General features: G+C 38.8%; 2 protein-coding genes across 4 annotated transcripts in view; both read left to right on the top strand.

Moving 5' to 3' along the window:
- LOC125242417 (structural maintenance of chromosomes protein 4) overlaps nucleotides 1–25792 on the top strand; it is an 86980-nt gene that overhangs the window by 27274 nt on the left and 33914 nt on the right. The gene's annotated exons all lie outside the window — the stretch shown is intronic.
- Nucleotides 1515–5706, top strand: LOC125242418. 2 transcript variants are annotated; one of them, XM_048151232.1, is made up of 3 exons: nucleotides 1515–1809; nucleotides 2516–2725; nucleotides 5217–5706. In XM_048151232.1, the coding sequence occupies exons 1-3, from the start codon at nucleotides 1776–1778 to the stop codon at nucleotides 5375–5377; spliced, it is 405 nt and encodes a 134-aa protein (XP_048007189.1). In that variant the 5' UTR covers nucleotides 1515–1775; the 3' UTR covers nucleotides 5378–5706. The 2 variants fall into 2 exon arrangements, with proteins under 2 accessions (XP_048007189.1, XP_048007187.1); XM_048151230.1 differs by having other exon boundaries at nucleotides 1521–1809; nucleotides 2504–2725.

Below are 25792 nucleotides of genomic sequence, written 5' to 3'. Positions count from 1 at the left end.
TTTAACACTTTCGCAACCAAGAACCCGCCTGGTGGGCACTCATGAACTTTAGTCAGATGCTGGAGAATTCGCTGGGCGGGCTCTCGCCATACAAGTAGTGTAGTGCTCCATTTTTGTCTGGTAGTGAATGTATTAATTAATCAAAATGGTATTAAATTAATAACATTCCTCCACATAAGTTTTAATTGTGAAATTTTGCGGTCGCTCCAATTAATGTGGTGTTTTTTAAAGTTTTCATTGTAGGTTTTCTTACATTCCAGTGTTTATATTCCTACAAGTAGTAGCAGAAGACCAAAGTCCATGCGGCTGCAAGCCAGACTACGTGTTCTGCGCTGACGACTTCAACACATACAGTAGCGTCTGCGAATACACGTGCAAGAACCCAGAGGCCGGCGACTGGGTTATACTGTACGACGGGCCGTGCGCCGCGGACTGGGAAGCCGAGCACACTGCTGACGGTACTGACGTAACCGACGCAGACGCATAAATGGACGTGTATGAGAGGAATACTGACGTCGGCCATAAGCCATAACAGAACACATTTTAAAATAAAAATAATATAGCTGTTTTTTCGTTCGCTTCTCATTTGCATTATACGATCGCTGATGAATTAAAATCTACCACTAAGAGTTTTTTAACGTTTGAGACTTTCGCAGCTCGGGTATTTCTGATGGCGAATGTACTAATCATTAGAAGGAATTGCATTAAGTGTAATTAAATTAAAAATTAATTAAATTGATTATTCATCATCATCCTCCTTGCGTTGTCCCGGCATTTGCCACGGCTCATGGGAGCCTGGGGTCCACTTTGACAACTAATCCCAAGATTTGGCGTAGGCACTAGTTTTTACGAAAGCGACTGCCATCTGACCTTCCAACCCAAAGGGTAATTAAATTGATTATTAACCAAAAATTACATAGATTCTCATAGTTTCCGAAAAGGTACCTTACTACCGAAGGTGCTAAAGTCTTGAAAATAGTAGTGCTGGAGCTGCCGTAGCTCTCACAAATTCCGATACTACGGCAGCTCCGATATATCAGATTCCTTGCAGGCGGCTGTATATAACCCGGCAACTTTCAAATCAAGGGTGAACAGGCATCTTCACGGGCGAGCTCACTCCAACGTAGGCCACGTCTCTGCCTTTGGCTAGTCTGTGGCCAGGAGTAAACCCATTTATAATTAAAAAAAAAAAAAAAATTATGATACTTAATTCAATTCAGATTCAGAGCGCATATTATGGAGACTGTCGTGTGTATGTAATGTTTGTACATCTACGTGTCAATCTCTTGTGAAAAAGCTACCGATTTTGCTAATAGTGGGCGGTAAAACTTTCCTGAACTCACCGTTATTGTTAATTAGTATACGAGTAGGTACTGTGCAATTGATTAGTTTTAAATTTCTTTCAATTTGCGTAATACTTAATTAAAAAGTCTGAAATAATCAACATCTATCAACATTTGTTGTTTTTTAAATCGGAAAAGAAAGAAATGCCGTTAGGTCAATCATACATGGTGGTAACAATCCACTAAATAGGAGATATTAAATGAAATTAGCAGTTGCCAAAATAAGAAAATATGTCAACCTCACCTAAATATATGTAGCTCTTTTGGCGCAATTCATTCATGAACATATTGGAACTCCCAAGTATACTGATACTATTGATCCAAAATTTAGTTAAGGGTTTTGGTTTCGGTATTTTGCTTGGGATTACGAAAATATTATTCATATATTTTCCATAAAAAAGGCGACAGCTCCCTTTATATTCTGTGCTCAAAATGGACATAAAGAACGTTGCAGCGCTCTCTTTCAGTAAGTAAAACATTCACCGCTTTAATACTTCTGTCTTAAATACATGCTCAGGATGTTTAGGTACTAACCTAACTTATCAGGTCTAATATGTACTTACTTCTTGGTCGGTCCTTTATTTGCAGGACCTATGATTTCGCCTATGCACCGCACCTATGAATACATATAGTATATAATGTCCTAGTGTTATAGACGTTGAACGTTCGTGTGACATATATTAAAATATGTGACATTATCTGGGTAAAGGGACCTTATTGTCGATGGCGCTTACGGCGTTATGAACGATGTTCGTGTACAAATACTACGCCGTGGGACGTAAGCGCCATCGACAATAAGGTCCCTTTACCCGGATAACGTCACATATTTAAATATTTTGAGGTACTTATGTTAATATTCGCTATTGGCGACAATGGCGACCAAGCCCCGTTCTCCGACGCCAAACGAAAACGAAACGCCGCGCCAGTTAGCCTGGCACTGTCGACGAGCGATAGAGATCGATATCTACGAGCGCTTCGTTTCGTGAGCGTATCCTGAGCGTTTGTGCCATTCGGCTACTCACCCTGTTTCGAGTCAGTAGTCTATAAAAGTCATATGACTCGAAACATGTCGCCACGTGCATCCACATGGTTGCCCTCTATTTCGCCTATCATTAATTCGCATAACAGATTTGGCATCTACATATTTAAATATGTTCCAGTGTTTGTGCTAGGAATAGTGGTACCAAGCATGCAGTGGCCGTGCGGCTGCAGACCAACCTTCGAGTATTGCGCCAACGACTACCAAACGTACCACAGCATCTGCGAGTACAAGTGCCTGAATCCCACAATCCAGTTCCAGGATTGGTTCATTCTTTACTTTGAACCTTGCTACTATGACCCTACTACTCCAACTACTACCACTACTACTGCAAGAACAACAAGTGAGATCTAGTCTAGTGGCTGTAGCCAAGAGCATAACGGCCCAGCCACGACATTGGTCTAAGCTAAGCGCAACAGCGGCGAGCGGCAGCCATACGGCGAATGAAAAGTCCCGCTGTATCTCGCTCCAATGTATGGCCGCCGCTTACCGCTGTCGCGCTTACGGCTCAGGCACGACATTGGTCTAAGCGCGACAGCGGTGAGCGGCGGCCATACATTCGCGCTTAGACCAATGTCGTGGGTCGTGGCCGAACCGTAATTTTTGACGCTTCGTAGCGTCTTAGTATTCGTAGTTTATTACTCGTTCGTAATAGTGGTACGACAGAGCCAGTTCACCTTGCTACAGGTCCTGGCATTTTATTGGCGTTATTTTAATGGCATACGGCATAGTGTTGAAAGTATTCGTTACGTGCACAACTGGTGCTGCCCTCATTTTTAACCCCCGACGCAAAAACGAAGGGGTGTTATAAGTTTGACGTGTCTGTCTGTGTGTATGTCTGTCTGTCTGTCTGTGGCATCGAAGCGCTCGAACGGATGAACCGATTTTGATTTAGTTTTGTTTGCCTGAAAGCTGAGTGTTCTTAACCATGTTTCATGAAAATCGGTCTACTAGGTCGCAGTCGGGGTTTTTTTCAAAATTTTAATTTTGTGGTTAGGTTATCTATATAACACTGTGGTGTCATATTATTTCCAATGGCCGCCGCTAGCGTTAATGTTAGAAATTCCCATAAGATGTATTTGTGACAATCCGTCACGCACGTTACCAATATCTAGTAGTGGAGTCTTATATTTATTCTCTAAATATAAACCTACAGGCTACATCTAGTACGTATACCATAAATACGTCGCCCTTTCGTGGGCATTCTTTGAAGTTTATTAAATAAAACCAGTAAAAATAGGCAGAGCTATTGTAGATAGCCATATTAACAGGCATAGCGTCCCCCATATTCGTCATAAATAGCCCGGTCCATACTGCGATGCACGTCGCAAAGCAATGTGCTTTCGCGTCAAACGTTCAGTGTAGACGGTCCTCGGATGATTTAGGTTGCTGGGCGTAGCAGTAGCAAAAGTAGTAGTGACGTGCCTCGCCCTGTGAAGACTCAGCTAATACTGTATATTTTCAATTTTAAATATTGGGTTGGCACAAAAGTAATGACACACTCTACAAAACTCTATACATTTCCTTTCTTAAGTTAATTGTTTTCGATAATATTCTAGTATGTTGTAGAACATTCTAGGTACTTCTAATGTGAGGGTATATAAAGCCGCCCTCGTGATTGGTTTAGTTAGATTGAAATAAAATGGACGAGCGACAAGTTCGAACACTTTACTTATACGAGTACTTGTTAGGCCACAGTGCGCGGGCTGCGGCTGACAATATCAACACTGCATTGGGCGCTGGAAGTACAAGCCATGCTACGGTGTCCAGATGGTTTGACCGTTTTAAATCAGGAGACAGGAGCCTTGAAAGTCAGTCACGCTCAGGGCGACCACCTGCATTCAATGATGACGATTTACGCCGCGAACTACAGTCGAATCAAGATGCTACTACTCGTGAATTAGCGGAAGCACTTAACTGCAGTCACCACGCTGTGGAATACCATCTGCATGAGCTTGGGTATCGAAAAGTTTTGGCTCGATGGGTACCGCACATCCTTACCGACGCCAGTCGTGCAGTCCGTGTCGCCATCTGTCAATCACTTTTGCTGCGACCCCGACGTAAGTTTTTGACTGATCTGGTTACGGGAGATGAATCATGGATTTATTATGAGAACGATACACGTCGTGCTTTTTGGCTGCCTCGAGAAGAAACGCCACCAACTCAACCGAAGCTGAGTCAAAAGAACCGCTTAAAAGTTTTGCTTTGTTGTTTCTGGGACACGCAAGGCATGCTGTTTCATGAACTATTACACAATGAAATTGTAAACGCTAACAAATATTCAACACAGCTCACCGAACTATCTTCTGCTATCAAGAAAAAACGACGAAGACGAGCCACTGTAATTTTACTACATGATAACGCTCGACCTCATGTCGCATCTACCGTTCGCCAAACAGCTGCAGAACTTGGACTGGGAGACGATACCCCACCCACCTTATTCTCCAGACCTCGCACCATCAGACTTTCATTTGTTTAGAGCCCTGAAACCACATTTGCGGGGTAAACAATTCAATGATTTCCATGATGTACAGGTGGAGTTGAACAACTTTTTCGAGGCACAGCCATCAGAGTTCTGGGCGAAAGGCATCCAAACTTTGCCGGATCGTTGGCAAGAAGTCATAGATGCTAATGGTGATTACATCATCGACTAAGCTTTTTGTATTGTAATAATAATAAAAATATAAAACGTAAACCAAGTGTCTCATTACTTTTGTGCCAACCCAATATTTATTATACACGTCACATACATACATAATGTATGTGACGTGTAAAAGTGCCCTTAAGGCCTATTTTCTGAATAAATTATTTTGATTGTTTTGATTGTGTTTCAGCTGCAGTACGTGGTCCATGCGGTTGCATTTCGGACTATACATTTTGTGGCGACGACTACAGAACGTACCATAGCGCCTGCGAGTACAAGTGCAAACATCCCTCCTCCAAGTTCGAAAAGTGGACCGTTATGTACGATGGGGCTTGCGTCACGAGGCTATAGTACTACATAGAACAGCTAAGGAATTCGACTTAACCCCTGGAACGCCGTTATCAAAAAAATATTTACCACAGAATTATTAATTCTGTAATTCTATTTGTTAGTTACAAATTGTCAGTGACACATGTGGAACAAGGCGTTTGAGGGGTTAAGGGCCAACTTGTTATTAGTTCTCCAGACAATATCGGGTGGTAGGCCTGTATATTTTAATTTTTTATTCGTACTACAATTATTTCAGAGCCGAAAAGTAACGCAAATAGTGCATAAGTACGACACAAGCAATAGGTTAGATATTAATAAAATATTTATAAAAATACTTCAGATAAAACTTATTATTTGTAATTTTATTTAAATGTTGGCCTCTCCCAAATCCGTTGTGTTACGACAATGCCTTGGTAATGTCAACCTCTCAAGTTTGACACGCGGCGGGCCTTGCATGGCCCGTAATAGAGGATTTCCCAGCCTGTTAGACCGGGGTTCAGGCAATCGAACTCGCAGATGCTATGATAAGTCTTATGGTCGAATCCGGAGCAGAATGTCATTTCAGGTTTACATCCGCAAATTCCTTCATCCGTTCGTAAGTTGTGCAACAATGGTATATCGCCGGCCGCCGCCAGTCCTAGATACGCCACTGGAAGAAAAGTAACACTGTGAAAATATCATCTGAAATTGAATTTAAGAGAAGTCATACGACTTAGGGGTCATACATAAATTACAGGAATAGCTATGGTTAACATACAGTTCTTTAAAAATATTTCCAATAATGTCAATTCAATATCGAGGGAGTAAAATATAAGGGCTTAAATAATAATTCGTTTCTGGACGTCGTCCCCTTCCATCTTAATGGCCAAAAGACACGGGATGTGACCCATTTGTAAAAGAATCGAGTAGGTAATTCAAATAATTACATTTTTAGGTATTTTAATGAAACAAACATATTCTCACGAGCATTATTCGAATTTTACTACAAGCACCCATTACTTCAATGCGACAGAAAGCACTAAATTTGGCATGCATATAACTTAACGTTTATTTGTAAGAATAAGGCGTCAAAATCAATCATGGAAGATTTGAGATGAAATTCTGAGTATGAGTGATATTTTTCCCTTATACATGTAAAAATTCTACCGCGAAACGTGTTAAAACTTCAATGTCCTGTCCTTTCTTCCTTACATTTCAAGCTTATTGCATAGTAGTTAACCAATTAACACTATTTGTATTCTCCAGTCATGGACGTCAGATATCCAGTAATGGAACCTCCATAATGGAATATGAAATAAGTTCTTGACAAAAAGCATTTTGTTGGAAAGCCAACAATTACTCGCCGACTCAATTCTAACAACCCTAAATAGAATTTGTTTGCTTTATTTTATCATTTTGTAAATTGTTGATCGTAAATTGTTCTTCGTTGGAATTATGCAATTTCCTGGCTCCAGTAATGGAATTTCGGAAAATACTAAGTACTATTTCTTTATAACCGAATTGAATGAAACGTCAAACTTAAGGACATGGATACAATGCAGTAAATGTATAGAAGCTAGTTTCAGATACTTATTTTTGAGGATTTCAACGTCCGTTACTTAACACCCAGTAATCACACACAAAATAGAAGTAGAAACAATACTAATATGTTAATATACAATATTGGTCCAACTTCAGGAGTGAAAAAAGAAAAATAACCTAAACAATTCAAACTACTTTTATTTATAATGTTACAATGTGAAATATATGGACTTCGTGTCTATGAAAAGCGGCTTGCCTCTTTCCTCGGACTTACCAAACACTCCCAAAAGAACTATGGCTTTCATGATTATCTTGAGAACTACGAGTTGTCAGTATGGCTCACAAGAACTCTCCTACCTTTTTATATGAATACGCGTGACCAATTGCATAGAAGGACGTTTATTCAGATAAAATAACTACATAAAGTTATTAGTATTTGATAATTGCCTTTAATATATTCAGGCATCGTCTAATTGATTCGATTTAACGTAACTCTTGTTCCTATTTACTGTTGCTGAGGAAACGGGAGACCTTGCTGATAAATTCTTCGATAAAATAAATAATAAGTAAAATGAAACAATGTAACAGCCACTTTTTATGGCAACTTAGGTATAAGTAAAATATAGTAATGAAACAAAAAAAATATTTAAAATTTTTATTCGTATTAAAATCATTTGATAGCTGAAGAATGTATTTAACTGTAACACAAACAGTATACATAAGTAGGAATAGGAATAGGAACAGACAAAACGTATCAAAGATACATTCGCGACTTAAACTATTGTGAAATATTTTTATAGACTTAACAACAAAAACAGGTTATTTATAATTTGTAAAAAATACTTTAGATAAAACTTATTATTTTATTTAAATGTTGTCTACTCCCAAATCCGTTGTGTTACGTAAATGCCATGGTAATATCAACCTCTCAAGTTTGACACGCGGCGGGCCTTGCACGGTCCGTAATAGAGGATTTCCCAGCCTGTTACTCCAGGGTTCACGCAATCGAACTCGCAGAAGCTATCATAAGTCTTATGGTCGAATCCGGAGCAGAATGTCTTCTCAGGTTTACATCCGCAAATGCCTTTATCCATTCGTAAGTTGTGAAACGGTGGTATTTCGCCGGCCGCCGCCAGTCCTAGATACGCCACTGGAAAAAACAGTGTGAAAATTACTTACTTGCAAAAACTGTCTGTGTGTTCTAAGGACAAATTAAATTATTTTCATAGAAAACTATTAGGAGGAGCCACAAGCCTTCGGAAATTGTCATCTCCTTGGAATTTTCGACCCTTGCCACTTTGATCGAATGACCGAGCCGTTTAGGCATCCGTCGCGTAAACGGAGGACGCTGGTTCGATTCCAGCTTTCCAGCTCGGGACACTCGGAGGCCTTGCTCACTTTTTCTATGTACAGTCGACTACAAAGAGATATATACACATCATAGAACAAATTAAATTATTCTCATTTGAAAATATTTTAATTTGTATTTTTAAGTAGTAGCACTACTATTATACTATAAACATTAAATAAATGTCATATACAAAGAAAAAGTGACCAAGGCCTCCAAGTGTTCCGAGCTGGAATCGAACCAGCGTACTCCGTTAACCGGACGGATGCCTGTAAAACCACTCGGCCATCGGATCACGAAAGCAAGGGTCGAAATTTCCAAGTATATGACACAATTACCGAAGCGTTGGCGCCCCCCGCCATCTCTGAGGTAGAACCGAAACTAGTTCGACCTCCTAACTTATTATTTAATGTAGATATATACACTTTTTCACCTTATTACAATGCAATAAGGTGAAAAATGGATACATCTCTTTGAAGTCGACTGTACATGTATGACATTAAAATTAAATTGTTTATTGTTATTAAAATACAGTGACAAACTTATATCTAACATATAGTCCCACAAAACTCTGGAACAGTACGAGTTTGTCTGTGGGATCAACAGTCTCTCAATTACATAAACATAATTAAATTAACTTAAAGAAAAATCGTTAAACTTCCTAAATAATAGATAATATAAAATTATTGTAATATATTTAGGTAATGTTTTTTTAGCATAGTTTTAAATTTGTTTGGGTGCTTTTCACTTCGGATGGCTTCAGGTAAGCTATTGAGCAGATTTAATTCAAGTTTGCTGTCTATGTACTTCAAAGTGGCATAAAATTTCAGACGTAAGTAAAGATTGTCACAATTGCATGTGGCAATCTTTATTACGTCTGAAATTTAATTTAAGAGATATTTAATACTGCTGAATCCCCCTTTTTTCACAACCTATGGCCGCGTTTGAGATACGTAGCTACAGTCTGATCACTGACAGATTAGAAACAATATCGTTTCAAAAAAATCGTTATGAAAGTGTGTGAAGCGAAAATGGTTTGTCAGGATCGTAGTAAATGGAAATCCGTGATCTCTGCCTACCGGCTACCCCTCTGGGAAAGAGGCGTGATTGTATGTATGTATTTGTCTTGTTTCAAAATATTTTGTCACGATTTGATGTATATACATCAAACCGTGGCAGTTAATATTAACTGCAGCTCTTGCGACTTTCTTCAACTTTAGGCACTGGTCCCACCGCTAGCTAGTAAGCTATGAGCTATCGGCTATAAAAAGAACAAAAGATGAACACCGCGCGCCGTGCAAATAAAGGAGACACGGCAATGTTTATAGTTACTCGCCCAGCGGTGAGCTATCAATATCGCCGTGTGTCTTTTATTTGCACGGGGGTTATAAAATAGATTCGAGCGAAGCTCGGTCGCCCAGATATTAAATCATAATACACAAAAGATTGGTCCAACTTCAGGAGTGAAAAAAAATATTCAAACTATCTTTTTTATAATGTTGTAATGTGCAAAATATGGACTTCGTGTCTATGAAAAGTGGCTTGCCTCTTTCCTCGGACTTACCAAACACTCCCAAAAGAACTATAGCTTTCATGATTAGCTTGAGAACTACGAGTTGTCAGTATGGCTCACAAGAACTCTCCTACCTTTTTATATGAATACGCGTGACCAATTTACATACAAAGACGTTTATGATAAAATAACTACATAAAATTATTAGTATTTTAATAATGGCCTATAATAATATTCAGGTATCGTTTAATCGATTCGATTTGACATAACTTTTGTTCCTATTTACTGTTGCTGAGGAAACGGGAGACCTCACCGATAATTTATTTGATAAAATAAGTAATAAGTAGAATGAAATTAAGCATACAAGGCCTGTCCGGCCTCTAAATAAACGGGTTGCAATGTAACTGCCACCTTGTGGCAACTCAGGCTGAGCAATATAAAAGCGCAAATACTTCGCCCTTACGAGACAAGCATTACGGATGAATGTGGAAGGTGGGAGCGGGAGAGGAAAGCCGAAAAAAAGGAGGATGGATGAAACGAATGCCAGTGTATGATGAGATGACGACCGATAGAGAGGTATGGAATAAAAAGACATTCTGCGTCGACCCCAAGTAATTAGTGAATAATTGCACCTTTTGGGATTTACAGCTCCATTAACAATTTAGTGGGACATCTGTCTTCTCTGACCAAGGTCTCTGCAGCCTGGCAGAAACGTCGGAAAAAGATAAATAGTTTATTTTATTTATTTTATTTTATTACAAGGAGATAAAACAGAAACATACAAGTGAAGAATATAACATAAAGAAATATACGTATCTAGTACAAAATAGATTAAATAAAAAATAAATAAATAAAAATAAAAAGCTTTTATTTCAGGCATAATGATCCCATAGGTTACAACTAGCTTAAAACTAAATATAATAGAAGAATCAAATTAAGTGTCTTGACACTGTAAAGGGGTGCCACTCATTTAAAAAATAAAATTAATAATAATATAGCACTAGATCAGTGCTGTGTCATTTTTTGTTCTGGTCCATGTGAATGGAATTCCAGTATTTAAACACCGGACTTCTTATATCGTCAGAGACAACCACAAGTATTTTGTTGCTAGAGTGGCGCAGTCTTCTCCAGAAGGAGGCAACGCGGGTTCTAATTATCGCGAAAAAGTCGGGAACTCCCGCGTCTGCGAACATGCTCGACGCACTGCAGCATCTGGGCAGCCGCATAAGAGCTCGGAATGCGTCATTATACTGAACTCTTATTCGGCTCATTGCCTTTTTTGTAAACGTTACCCACAGCTGGGAGGTGTACATACCTAAGCAGTACGCCTTAAAGAGTGTGGTCTTTACATCTTTGCTACACTTAGAAAAGCGTCTAGCGAGCATGTTTCCTTAAACATATCCCACTGAAAACATACGTGGTATTGGTATTTAAACCTAGCAACATGCAAACAGTAAGGTATAACTAAGTATTGACATGAACATAAGATTTTAGGTTTACACGTATAATACTTAACTATTTAATACTAGTTTTAAAACATAATACTAATAAAAAAAAACCTTAACAATAAAAAACCTTAACAAACTACCTAAATTAGTCAAACAACCCACCCCGCATCGTTCCCGACGCAAAAGTGCCCATCACACTTGCCGCGTTTCCACGCTGACCCCGATGGACAACCTCTGCGCCAAGAACGACCCGGAGCGGGGGTTGAGACCCCTCTCCTGCAGACGACGCCCCAGCTCCCAGAGGAAGGTTTTTGCCTCCGCACACCAGCACCCACTAGTCTCCACTACTACTAAGTATTTCTAACTACTGCAAAACCTAAAGCTAACATGCTAAATGGTGAACTTTTATTTTTATTATTTTGTTTATAATTTTACAACAGCAGCTTTGAATGAGGCACGGGAGCATGAGAAGAAATCTAAATCAGAAAGTAGTTTGTTGTGGTGGTCGCAAATTCTGTATATAGGAGCTCGTTTGCCTGCATTTGATCTTATAACCGGCAAACCAAATAGGTGTTTAGACCTGGTCAACTTCTGCGGGGTGCGGAATTGTAGGGCCGCGAGAAGCTGCGGGCAGTCTACATCGGCTACGCAGATGTTGCGAAGCATCACTGCATCGGCAACTGCTCGTCGATTCTCCAGAGACAGCATGTTGTACTTGCTTAAAAGTTGAGCATATGAACAACGCTGACTCTTCATTTTAAAATTTAGGAAACGAAGGATTTTTTTTTGTACAATTTCTATTTTATCAATGTAAATTTGATAGTATGGGTTCCACGCTACTGATGAGTACTCAAGGTATGATCTAACTAGTGATTGATAAAGTAAAATAAAAGTGTCTTGTTTTTGAATGGCTTAGATGTGCGTATTATGAAACCGAGCATTTGGTACGCTTTTTTTACAATACTGTCTACATGTACATCAAGAGTTAATTTAGAATCCAAATGCACACCCAAATCGCGTATACTTTCTGTAGTTTCCAGACGGTGATGATTTATGTAATATGACTTCTGGATTATGTTTTTCTTTTTTGTGAATGTAATATGTTTGCATTTATTAAACGCTAGGGATAATTTATTTTATACGCAGTAATCATAGAGCCTATTTAAGTCATCTTGTAATAAAGTGGTGTCTTCAAGACATTGCACTCTTTTATATATTTTGAGATCGTCAGCGTATAATAAGATAAGACTATTTTTAAAGCTTGATGCAATATCATTAATAAATATAACGAATAAAAGAGGCCCTAAAATTGAGCCCTGGGGCACGCCAGATGTTACGGCAGTAGGAGACGATGTGAACCCATTCACTACAACAAATTGGGTGCGGTTTTGTAAGTATGACGCAAACCACCTGAGAAGATTACCTTTTATACCGTTGTAGGATAACTTTTTCAAAAGTATCAGATGATCCACTTTATCAAATGCTTTCTGAAAGTCTATATATACTGTATCAACTTGCTGTGTTTCGTCTAAAGATCGAAAGAGGTAATCGGTAAAGAGAATAAGATTAGTGGATGTGGATTTTCCTGAAACAAAACCGTGCTGCTCAACCAGTATCGAATTTTTAACACACTCGTAAACCCGGGAGTGAACTAACTTTTCAAAAATTTTTGGTATACATGATAAGATTGATATGGGGCGATAATTTTGAATATTGTCTTTCGGGCCAGATTTATGAATAGGGGTCACGTTAGCTACTTTCCATCTCTCGGGGAATATTCCCTGTCTCAAACATTTGTTAAATATGAGTTGTAGCGGCAGTGCTAATGCAGAACTAGTCCTTTTTACGAAGATTGGGCTGAGTAGGTCGGGGCCCGGACCTTTATTAATGTCAATTTTATTGAGAGCTAGGCGTACCTCGTCGATTGAAAATGAGATGTTAGACAACACATCAACAGAGTTACCATCTTGAGACTCAAGAATGTCTACATTATAGCTAGTTAGTTATTTGTTATACAAGGGGGCGAAGTTGTATTTTAACGCCGAGTGTGGAATTGAAAAACGAGCAAGTGAAAGGATTCTATAGTTGAACCACGAGCGAAGCGAGTGGTTCGAGAATAGAATCCTGAACTTGCGAGTTTTTTAACACACGAGAAGTAAAATACATTTGCACCCGAGTGTAACACAAAACTTTTCCCCTCACTATAGCGAGGAAACTACAACGCAAAAAATGCTTTTATCACTGCTTCCAGTAGTTCCACATGTGGTAAATCATCTTTATTACTAGATTCGTCTACTTTTATCAATTTTAAAGCAGTTAATTTGACTTTATTCAAGGTCAAATTACTTTACCCACTAGTGGATAAAATGCGTTTTTACCCGCTGGTATTAAAGGACAAAACACGTGTTTCCGAGCTAGTGAGGGGAAAATAAAATTATGTACGTATTATGATCATATGTTATCAAACTCGATGTCAGCTTGACCTGACTAAATGATTTTTATAAAAAGAATACCTGTCGCTTTATGTTGTACAAACGGAAGTTTACAGGGCATAGCTGCAGTTGATATACATCAAACTGTCAAAATATTATATTGTTTCTACTTCTATTTATTCTCAAAAACGTCAAAGCTATATGCATGCCAAGTTTCTTGCTTTATGTCGCATCGAACTAATCGGTTCTCGTTGTAAAATTTCAAATAAACAAACAGACATATTTAAAAGTATGGTCATATAAGAAGGCTCTGGTGCTTTCTTCCGGACATTACTTTGAAATTTTGTCTAACCCTTTAAGTTGAAGAAATTTTAAGCAATATCTTCCGTTTCCTCAAACAGAGTAAGTTAAATAAGAACAAAAGTTGTGTTAGATCGAATTGATTTAACGGAACCTGCACATATTACAGGCAATATATTAAAACAATAAACTGTGCTGATAAACATGTAACTTTTATCTGCAAATATATGTAAGTGTAAGTACTTGCATGGATAATGGCCTACCTAATTTTCACTGGTCACGGGCGCTGCTATAAAAGGCGAAACAATTTATGAGTGCCCTCTGATAGTTCTCGACCTGATCATGAAAACCATATTCCTACTGGGAGTGTTAGGTAAGTACCAGAGGTTCCTCTTTCGATATTAATCTATACTAATACTATAAATGGGAAAGTGTGTATGTCTGTTTGTTTGTCCGTCTTTCGCGACAAAACGGAGCAACGAATTGACGTGATTTTTTAAGTGGAGATAGTGAAGGGATGGAGAGTGACACAGGCTACTTTTTGTTTCTTTTTAACGCGAGCGAAGCCGCGGGAAGCTAGTATTATTCATATAAAGTATGTTTTTTAGACGCAACGCTCATCATACTCACACATACAATCGCCTTACACCTTATGATTTTCACATCGAAAAACTACAGCCTTAGGTGACGTTTGAACTCATGGCCTCTGGTTTGAAACCGCCAGAGTATTCTTCCTCTTTAAAATTTGTTCTAAACTTCATAGCATCAGTTGCAGACGTTCTTACTTGTAATAAAAATCTTAAATTATGTTTCTTTCAATAAGCTTAGATTGAATTTTTCTTTCAGTGGCGTTTCTAGGATTGGCGGCGGCAGTGGACATTCCCCCGCCGGGGCACCTCCGAATGTCGAAACTGTGCGGTTGTCCACCAACGAAGGAGTTCTGCTCTGGCTTCGACCACAAGACGTACCACAGCATGTGCGAGTTCGAGTGCGTCAACCCCGGGGTGATGGGCTGGAAGATCATCAACTACGGACCGTGCAAGACCTTGAGGGGTTGAAATTGGAACGCAAAATATTTTTTGGTAGCGGAAAAACACACATTTAAATAAAATTACATTTTTCGTAACATATCGCCTATGCTAGGCCTTCCGTTCTTGCGCCTATGCTAGGCGTTCCGCTCTTAAGAGTTCCGTTCTTGCTCGAGAGACCATAATCTACTTGAAGTCGCTCTATAGTAATTTATCTTCATTGTTTTTTTGTACAAGTTCAGATACTTGGGAAAGTTTTTACCTGTTGCCATATACTATTTGTGTTTGCTGTCACTGCTATACGATTTTGATTTGATTAAAAAGGCTAATTTTTATTTTTGTTTCATTTACTTATTTTAATGAACATAATGACTATATTTCCTACCATGTTTGAGAAATGTATAAATTCTAAAGGGTGGCAACGCCCATGTAATAAGGACTGTTCAATTTACTAAGCGGACGGACACACTAAAACATCTTTAAAATTTGTAATTTAAAAACAATTGACAAACAGTTGACGGTGACGACATTAGAAAAGCTATCAACGTCGATCGCTGCATAGTTATTCTTCCATAGTTAATTATATTTCACGATGCAGCGTATTACTTTGAACGATCGCAAAGCAATCTTGCACAAATGGTGTACTGGAAAGTGTTCTCTGCAAAAAACCGCAAATATGTACAATTTTTCAAAATCAGCGGTGTTCCAAATCGTTACTAAATTTGAAGAGCATCATAAGCTTGAGGATTTACCGAAATCTAGGCGTAGAAGCGGTCCGGCAAATCCTCACGTCGAAGATAAAGTTAGGCAGTTGTTAAAATCGTAAAATTATCTATCGGTTCACCAAATTGTATAAAAAGTAGGCATTCGCGTAGGTACTGTTCGAAATATAAAAATAATAATAATATAAAGACTTATAAGAGGCAGAAAATGCAGAAGAGAAGTGCAGATAACAAATTGCGATCCGAGAAATGGTGCGGAAAATTGTATAAAATGTTGCTAAAGAATAAATCTCGTTGCATTTTAATGAACGACAAAACGTACGTCAAATTTGACTGTAGTACATTAACGGGACCCCAGTCCCACAACGACGTCGTAGGAGAGTATGTGCTAGATGAGGAGAAAACCATAAAAATGGATATATTCGGGAAAAAAGTACTTGTTTAGCAGGCAATCTGTTCCTGTTGCTTTAAGAGTGTATCGAATTTTGCTACTGGTAGGTACTATTGGTGGCGAAATTTACAGAAATGAATGCATTCAAATACGATTTTTTGTCATCTATCCGATACATTATATCTCTCCTTTGTTTGGGCCTGATTTAGCAAGTGCTCACTATGCTGGTCAGACAGTTGAGCTACTAAAACCAGAAAACATGGAATTTGTTCAAAAAGAGGCCTATCACCAAATACGAAAGAATGTCTGAGAAGATATATTTCTTGATGAATTCAAACGAATATGGTCTGCAACTTGCCGAAAAGTAACAAGAAGTGATGTGCAGGTACTTATGCGTCGTATTCGTATAAAAGTCCAAAATTTTTACCGATGTACTTAATTAAGTTCTTTTTTCATATTAAATATTATCTATTACGTTTGCTGTCGTTTTAATAACATTCAGCTAAATAAGATCTTATACTATGCAGAAAAAAAATGCATTTTTTAAGTGTCCGCTTAGTAAATTGAACAGTAAGGTCCGACCGAGATCTCGGTCTCGGTCTCGGTCTCGGCATTCTCGGCCGAAAATAGGGCCGAGAACTCGGTCTCGGTTCTCGGCCCAGATGGGCCGAGATTCTCGGCCCCGGCCGAGACTAGGCAATGAGCGAATTGAGCGGTGATTGGCGCATTTAAATTTAGCGCGCACGGCCACCCGCTTCCATGACACCCGTTGGTTACATTGCTCGAACAATGTGACGTTTTGATTGGTAGTTTTATCACATTTTAAGCCAATTGCATTTCAAATACTAGATGTAAGTGTTTGGATAGGCGCAAATGCCGCATTTGCAACAGTCGCGTGTAATGACTTGTTTATTGACGTGATTCTTTTAGTTTTGTTGTCATCTAATAAATAACTTATGAGAGAAAATTATGATATAAATAACTTAACTAATTGTTGTTTGACTACTGAAACTTGATGTGAATGGAAAGTGTTTACGCGATACAAGAACAGCAGTGGCGAAAAACTTCTTGTCGGCACCACCAACGAGTGTCGCAAGCGAGCAACTTTTTAGTAGAGCTGGCCAGCTGTATGATGAGCGTCGGCATAATTTAACTTTATGGGAAAAATTGTTGTTTTTGTGCTACAACATAAAACTTTTTGATTTGAAGTACTAAAATTTGAAATAAACAGTTTTTTGTGCAGAAATTGTGTTTTTTATTAAATTTTCTAAATTCTCGGTCTCGGTCTCGGTCTCGGCCGAGAATGACTTTGAGTCTCGGTCTCGGTCTCGTTCTCGGCCGAGACTAAAAAGGCGTTCTCGGTCGGACCTTATTGTTCCTTAATACCTGTGATGTTGCAAGTGTGTATAGGCTACGCTACGGTATCAGTATCTTTGTTTGTCACCGTGTGGTATAAAAACAAGTTAAGGTACACTTTTTATTGCATTGGGTTCATTATAAGCTATATGATGGAGGTCTTTAACTATTGCCAGTCATAAAATTGACACACTGTAATATGGATAAGTACTGGCTGCTATACTGTGTGTAATTTATTATTCCTCTAACTAATTTGTTCCTTAGGTACCTATTCTAAGATCGTCTTATTGTTCTTTATATGTATACTGCAGCTACTGCTCCTTAAGATTGTCTGAAACATCGCTTACAGTGATAAGCAGTGATCGGGGATTTGCAATTCGGGGAAAACTGCCGATTACATAGTTACCTAAGTTACTAAGAATGTTACTGTTTGGTAGGCTAGCTCTTTCAAAGGCAACACGGGCTTAAAATTTTACTGTCTCATCTCAACTAGATATATCGTGGCGTTTCAACCAAAACCCCGCACTGGCGATCGATAAGACCACCTGTCGCTATCTTTAATTTCGTTGTAAATGAAGACATACTTAGAAAATCATAAATAATTTTTAAAATCAGTATGAAACTGTTTAAATTGTATCGGATTTTCCAAAACTGAAGCGATTACGAAGTTCTTTTGCAGTCGTATTGGAAAAACCAAAACATCTCTTCAGGATAATTCTTTTTCTATAAGTGACTATGACCTCAAACACGGAGAGGAAGAAATCAAATGAGGCGTGTATTAAAATACCTAAGAATATTCATTTTAACCGGTTTATTAGAATCAAAATCATATGGTAATTACTGTAAACACAAATAGTATACGACAACAGACAAAAATAATGTACCTATCTTAAAATGTCCAAAAAAGAACTGACGATAAATTCTTATATCTAGAGCAAATTCAAGTAGATAAAGACTCTCGAGTAAAAAAGGAACTCATGCTAGCCAAAATGAGCCATTTATAATCATTTGTTTTGTCTCCACTGTATCTTTTTACTGTGTCTTTTGCTGAGGTATATGCCAATAATTTTAATCTTGCTACAAAAAAGTTCGTTCCAATTTCAACCCCTCAAGGTCTTGCACGGTCCGTAGTTGATGACCTTCCAGCCCATCACCCCGGGGTTGACGCACTCAAACTCGCACATGCTGTGGTACGTTTTGTGGTCGAAGCCGGAGCAGAACTCCTTCGTTGGTGGGCAACCGCACAGTTTCGACATTCGGAGGTGCCCCGGCGGGGGAACGTCCACTGCCGCCGCCAATCCCAGAAACGCCACTGAAAGAAAAATTTCAATCTAAGCTTATTGAAAGAAACATAATTTAAGATTTTAATTACAAGTAGAAACGTCTGCAACTGATGCTATTAAGTTTAGAACATTTTTTTTTAAAGGAAGAATACTCTGGCGGTTGCAAACCACTGCCGCCGCCAGTCCTAGAAACGCCACTGAAACAAAAATTTCGATCTAAACACTATTTATTGAAAGAAACTTAAGACTGTTCTGTTGCCATAGATTTGAAAATGATTTTGTGTCTATTTATGCATCCAATTCATGAAAAAATCAACGATTTTGTAAGATTTGCTCTGATTTTTAAAAATCTCCATTTTCATTTTTCATACTGGGTGTCCCAAAAAGGACACACGCCACAGCGACACTGGAATTAGACCGGCCAAGAGGGTTCCAACCAACCTAACATGACCTAGTAAAATTTGGACTGTGTTCAAGTTATTGTCAATTGAATTTTTTTCGTGAATTCTGACAGTTTCCCGAAACTGAAACTTAAATAGCCAATAACTTGAAAAAGGTGCTACTTTTGCTGGTCATGTTAGGTTGGTTGGAAGTGTTGTAACCCTTGGCCGGTCTACTTCCAGTGTCTCTGGCGTGTCCTTTTTGGTATACCCTGTATAATTACCGAAAATTGTTAAACCAAAGGCCGTTAGTTCTAGCGTCAAGCCTAATCTAAATCAGTAGTTTTTCTGATTTAAAAAATCTGTGGACGTTTCTGTGGACCGTACTTACCCAACACTCCCAAGAGTAACAATATGGTTTTCATGATCAGCTCGAGAAGTATCAGTGTGGTAAAACGTTCTGCCTTTTATAGGAGCGCCCGTGACCAGTGAAATACTCCTTATACACGTGGACACCTTTTGGACACGTAACGTCGCAATTATAACCGGAACTGATATGACATTTGAATCACAGCTTTAAAAATGTTCTCTGCATTGCGCCGTGTAATAATTTTAACTAACAATCTATTAAACAATACAATATAATTCATTTCTCATGTTTGATGTGTTTTCGCTTATGAGATTTGTACGTAATTAAATTTAATAACGACCAGTGATATAAAATGGATGACATTTTAATTCCTTGCGCAGTAACTTTGGGCTTAACATGGATACTATAGTAGCATTTCTCATGAGTAAGTACTTAGATAATGTTTTAATCTTCTTTTACTGCGATTTAGACTGAAGGTGAAATTTTTAGTCCGTAACCCTATCTTAACATTCTTAACTCTATCTTAGACTGGGTTTTACTTTCACGCGGACCGTCCGCGGCTCCGCGCGAAGCGATCCGCGCGACCAATTTGTATGAAGTTGATGTTATCGTCCGCGGGGACCCGTTCGCGCCACTATTAAAACCTGAATCGATTTAGATTTTACTTTTTTTTTTTGAAAGCTGAATTAGTCGGAAGTGTTTTTAGCAATGTTTGATGAAAATCTGTCCACTACGTCGGGGTTTTTCTTTAAATTTAAATTTTGTATCGTGACTGGTTTTAGTGTGACGTGGACCCGACCGGGTGGACGACAAAATCATCTTCTTATAAATTGGTTATGGTAATCGCTCCACGCGGTCGTTTCGCGTAGCACTAAAACCAACTTGAGTACGAATTATTCTCTCAAAAATACAAGAGGCATTCTGTTAAAACCAAATACAAGACGTTATTTTCTTGAGAGGATTAATTTTATTCCAATACGGCTTAGTTACATCGGGTTGGAAGGTCAGATGGTAGTCGCTTTCGTAAAACTAGTGTACGCCAAATCTTCGTATTATTTGTCAAAGCGGACCCCACACTAGAGAAAAAACAAACAGTTTTCATGTTCGTTCAACAAGTTTTTTGGTTAAAATAGCGCCTACGTGCTTTTTGGTTCAAACAACAAGTTACTTGTCATTTGAATCGGCAATATATTCGAATCAACAAGTCGATTTTATAAACACAACCTGACACATATTGTTTTAACCCTGACACGTTTGGCTGATTCAAACGGATAAACCGCAACAAGTCGAACTTGTTAAATTCACAATGCAAATTTTTCTCAGTGCAGGCTCCCATGAGCCGTGGCAAATGCCGGGATAGATGATTAAGAGTCATTTCTAGCTTTTTCCTCTGACTTTCAGTGGCCCTGCTAAGTGCCGCAGCTGCACAGCATGGACGGATGGATTCCGACATTTCCGAGCGGGGCGGGCACGGCAGGATCCCGGACCTATGCGGCTGCAAACCCGACTACACCTTCTGTGCCAACGACTTCAATACCTACGACAGCATCTGCGAGTACGAGTGCAAACACCCCCGCTTCCACGACTGGTATATCTTGTACGACGGGCCTTGCAGGCTCTATGACAATGCTGCTGGTGGTGAACATGATTTAATTGGATAATAACATAATGAAATTAAATGATTTCTGATTGGGCGAAATTGTTTTATTTTTAGTAATAAACGATTTGTTCTGTAAGGAATGAACTGAACGAGATGGTCATATTTGATGGAAAAGATTCAAGAGATTCAAGATTCAATAGTTTATTCATGGTAAACACATAATTATCTACATAAGTGTTATATAAAATTTTACAATTAATATTAAAAAATGTATGACGGGTTTACCACGAAATGATCCCGCCTCAGCATAGATGCTGACCCAGGGGTCAGCGCTGATCTTCCGGCGAGACCACTTTGTGGGCCACGAACGCAGCTGTACGGCCTGCCCCTCCGAAACATCTGAACGCGGCCACAATTGCGAGGCGGTATTCAGCGCCATCTAGACTGCGGGTAGGTATACATGTTTACATAAAAAATAATAAAAATGGCCGGTCAGGTCGTACAGCGTGCCATTCGTGCCAATGAGTTCGAGTACATTATAATCTTAAATAACAAGTAATCAAGTGCGAAGTATAAAAGGTTATGAAAGTATTAAGTACATAGTCTGAATGAATCAAACTGTGAAATTCGCTTTTTGATTGAAATCAGAATATGTCTACATACATACATACATACAATCACGCCTGTATCCCATAAAGGGGTAGGCAGAGCACATGAAACTACCAAAGCTTCAGTGCCACTCTTGGCAAATAAAGGGGTCGAAAGGAATCGAAACCGTGACATTGTAGTGATAGGTTGCCAGCCTCTCGCCTACGCCACAATTTAACCCATATCCCATAGTCGCCTTCTACGGGTGTGTAATGATTGGTATAACTTTTTTTGGTATAGTAACATTTGATATAACAACATTTGGTATATATTTAAAGGATATAATCACTCATTTGACATAATTAACATTTGGTATAACCACAAAATATTTACTTTTATTTTGTATAATCATTATTTCGTATAACATTTATTTATCATAACCGTTATATGGTATAACTATCTATTGATATACGACTAGTATAATATAACTAGCAAACAGTATAAAACATTTCATGAATTAATTTTATTATTTTTTGAAGGGATCACAGTTCTAACCTAACCTAACCTACTTTTCTGATAGCAGTACATATGTTTAAGGGTCACAGTTCTAACCTAACCTAACCTACTTTTCTTGGTAGCAGCGCGTTGTGTGCAGGGGTCACAGTTGACACAGTTCTAACCTAATCTACTTTTCTGATAAATGATGGATCTAATTTATTGTACATTTTTTTTTATTCTAACTGTGCTTTAGAAAGAATTTGTGTTATACAATGTATTTATTATCGGAAATAAGCATTATACTCATAGTATGTTATAATAAATGTTATTCGAGAAAATGATCATTATATTAAATAAGAATTATACAATTTGTTAGTATGTTATTTGTTATTATATGATTCAATAATTATATCAAATGATCGTTATAACGACTAAAAATATATCAAAAAAAGTTATATCGACCGATACGCACCCGCCTTCTACGACACCCACGGGAAGAAAGGGGGTGGTGAAATTCTTAACCCGTCACCACGCAGGTAAGAATATGTCTAGCCAATAGAATTCCGCTATTCAGTATGAATTCAGATTATGACACAGACAATCTACGGTCGCCCTTACGGCTCAGCCACGACATTGGTCTAAGCGCGACAGCGGCGAGCGGCGGCCATACATTGAAGCGAGACACAGCGATGGGACTTTTCATTCGCACGTATGGCTGCCGCTCGCCGCTGTCGCGCTTAGACCAATGTCGTGGCTGGGCCGTTAGGGTTACATACATAATACACGACCACTCGGCCAGTCAATCTTGTAAAAATGGTAATAATAAATAATTAGTACATGGACGATCTCAAACTGTTTGCACCAAACACCCAAGACCTGGGGGGTTACCATGAAGTGCTAAAGCCGTTCAGTTTAGGTTGAGAGAAAGGGACGAAGCTATAGCAGTTCCATAGCTCCGTCCCTCTCTCTCAACCTAAACTGAACTGCTTTAGCACTTCATGGTAGCCCCCTGATGGTGCTATTGAAAACCACAGAAGTTTTCAGTACCGCCATCAAATATATAGTGACTTTGGTATCTTTATAAGAACAGCATGCACTTACGTTCAGAACAGTCACATTTGGTGCAGTGGAACTGCTGATGATGGTCAGAACCGAACTCCTCAAATCTGAACGGCACACTTATAGTGACTTTGGTATTTTTATAAGAACAGCATGCACTTACGTCCAGAACAGTGACATTTCATTTGACATTTAAGTTCAGAACAGAGACATTTGTTTGTTATGAGATTTGTTATGTTTGTTAAGCATATTGAGTTTTCAAGTCAAATTTTGTCAAGTTTCGATTTCTTATAATCGGATTCATGAGGAATTGAGGAAACTCCTCAAACCTTAACGGTATACGTATATTCATTTGTGTTGCCATGAAATAATTGAAGATTAGTTTAAAAAAATATCTACACATTTTACATAATCCAACATTCGCAAGTGGCTTTCACCAGAACCCCAAAGGCGGCGGTTTTTTTTTCTTAAAAAATATGTTTTATCATTTGCTATTTTGGCGCACCTCATATGGCCGCTCCACTTGCTCTCTACCCTAGCGCTCTACCCTAGATCCGGCCCTGCTTCTGACATCAATATCAAGCATATATTATAAGTATATGTCGCATAAAGGTCTCCATTCTGTAGCATCATTGAAAAACTACTAAAGTGTGCAACTAAAAGAATCAATTGCTATATTTAAGATCTTTATCTATGTATTGGGGTAAAATGATTCATGGTTTTTATCATTCTATGTATAGAAATTATAGCGGTTTAGCAGTATTTAGAGAAAATGGCGCTCTGGCATCAAATGTGGGCTCCTAATGATTGTTTTGTACCTACCTTCTCTAACATGACTAACATCCTATCATCAAAAAGCAAGAAATAAGTATATTACAGTTTTCAATTACGAAGTTACAATTTTCTCCTTGTAAAGCCGTGTAATACGCTAAATTGGCGTGGTGTGTAAATTCTACTACAAATTATTAAACAAAACCTATTACGAGACTGGTAATTTATCATACAATAATAAAATACTATTTATTAATATAACTTTCATGTTTTGCGCAATTATTGCTTGTTACATTTGTATGTAATTTACTTAACACCGGCAGAACTGACTTTAAATAATGGATGATATTCTATCGTCTTGTTCATTAGATACTTGGGCTTAACATGAACGACACTATAGTAGCAATTCTTTTGAGTGAGTATAAGAAATCTAAAGATTATTCTTCTTATTTCACCGCTATTAAACGTTAGTTAAATGCTTTTGAACGTCCATTTCCTCTTCTCATCGGGAGACCAGCGATGGAAGTTGCCAGCGATATGGTGAAGTGAGGCCATTTCGTGGCGCAATATTCTTTTAAGTCAAATTAATCATATTCAAAGGAATCTACGGTTGTACTCACGTTATTATATCGCTATTGCTGCGACATGTTTCGGGCCAATTTGGAGGACCCTCTTCAGGCATACAGGAGTTCACGCGGCGGCTAAGCGGAGCGGTGAGCGGCGCGTCCAGTCCATGGAGTTTAGCCGCCGCGTGAACTTCTATATGCCTGAAGAGGGGCCTCAAATTGCCCCGAAACAAAACGCGGCCCTTAATAGTCGTCATATGTTTCATGTTGTGTCTGTCTATTTATATCATAGTCTCCCAGGCACAGTCAATCATATTGTCTGATACGAGGTAGTTGTAGTACGACAACGTGTCGAACTTCATCAACGGCCACGTCATCTATAGTAGATGATTGTTGCAGCGTTTAGTAAATCATGTGTTGTGGGGAGGTTGATATCATCATTATCATCATTTCAGTCATTAATCGCCCATTGCTGAGCACATAGGCCTCCCATCGTGTATGCCACTTATCTCGGTCCTGGGCTAATCTCATCCAGAAGTGCCCGCAGTTTTTCGAATGTCGTCCACCCAACGAGCCAACGGATGCCAGACGATTCTTACATACGAAAGCGGCCACCATTCGGTCAACATTTTGGTCCACCTGCCATCACTCTGCCTAGCAACATGCCCCGCCCAATTCCATTTGAGTTTGGAAATGACGTCACCCACGTCCCGCACCTTGGTGCGGCGTCGGATCTCGGAGGTTGATATAGCAATGTTTTACGAAGACGCGTCTTATGATTCTGATATTATGCCCCTTTAATATAGAATGTTATGTTTTATTTTTTTAATTTATATAATTATACCTTTCAAGTGGCTCTGCTAAGTCTAGTGGCGTCCGAGCCAGTTGATCCTGTGGACGAGGACGATGCAGAGTACCCCAACGGACCTTGCGGCTGCGAGCCCAACTACACGTTCTGTGCCAACGACATGAGGACCTACACCAGCGTGTGCCAGTACAACTGCTACCATCCCGGATTCCACGACTGGTACATTTTGTACGACGGGCCGTGCAGGAATTCTTAATAAACTAACAATATCATGTGTTCTGCTAGATTTACCAAGCAATAAAACCGATAAACTTGAAAAGTGCGTTTTTCTTATTTGACATCAAACTAACTCAAAGAGATTGCTAAAAAATTACAACCTTTCCGCATCAACTGATACTAATTTATAGAATGAGGACACAAGAATAAAATAATTCTTAATCACACACACGCAACT

Source organism: Leguminivora glycinivorella, chromosome 2, assembly GCF_023078275.1.
Source record: "Leguminivora glycinivorella isolate SPB_JAAS2020 chromosome 2, LegGlyc_1.1, whole genome shotgun sequence".
NCBI classification, from domain to species: domain Eukaryota; kingdom Metazoa; phylum Arthropoda; class Insecta; order Lepidoptera; family Tortricidae; genus Leguminivora; species Leguminivora glycinivorella.
The sequence above is the reverse complement of the archived record's forward strand: the minus strand, read 5'-3'. Positions and strand labels throughout refer to the sequence as shown.

Coding starts and splice junctions, on each gene's coding strand:
- LOC125242418 (XM_048151230.1), top strand. CDS start 1,776: ATGGACATAAAGAACGTTGCAGCGCTCTCTTTCA. Junction 1,810..2,503: donor CGTTGCAGCGCTCTCTTTCA/GTAAGTAAAACA, acceptor AATATGTTCCAG/TGTTTGTGCTAGGAATAGTG. Junction 2,726..5,216: donor TACTACTGCAAGAACAACAA/GTGAGATCTAGT, acceptor ATTGTGTTTCAG/CTGCAGTACGTGGTCCATGC.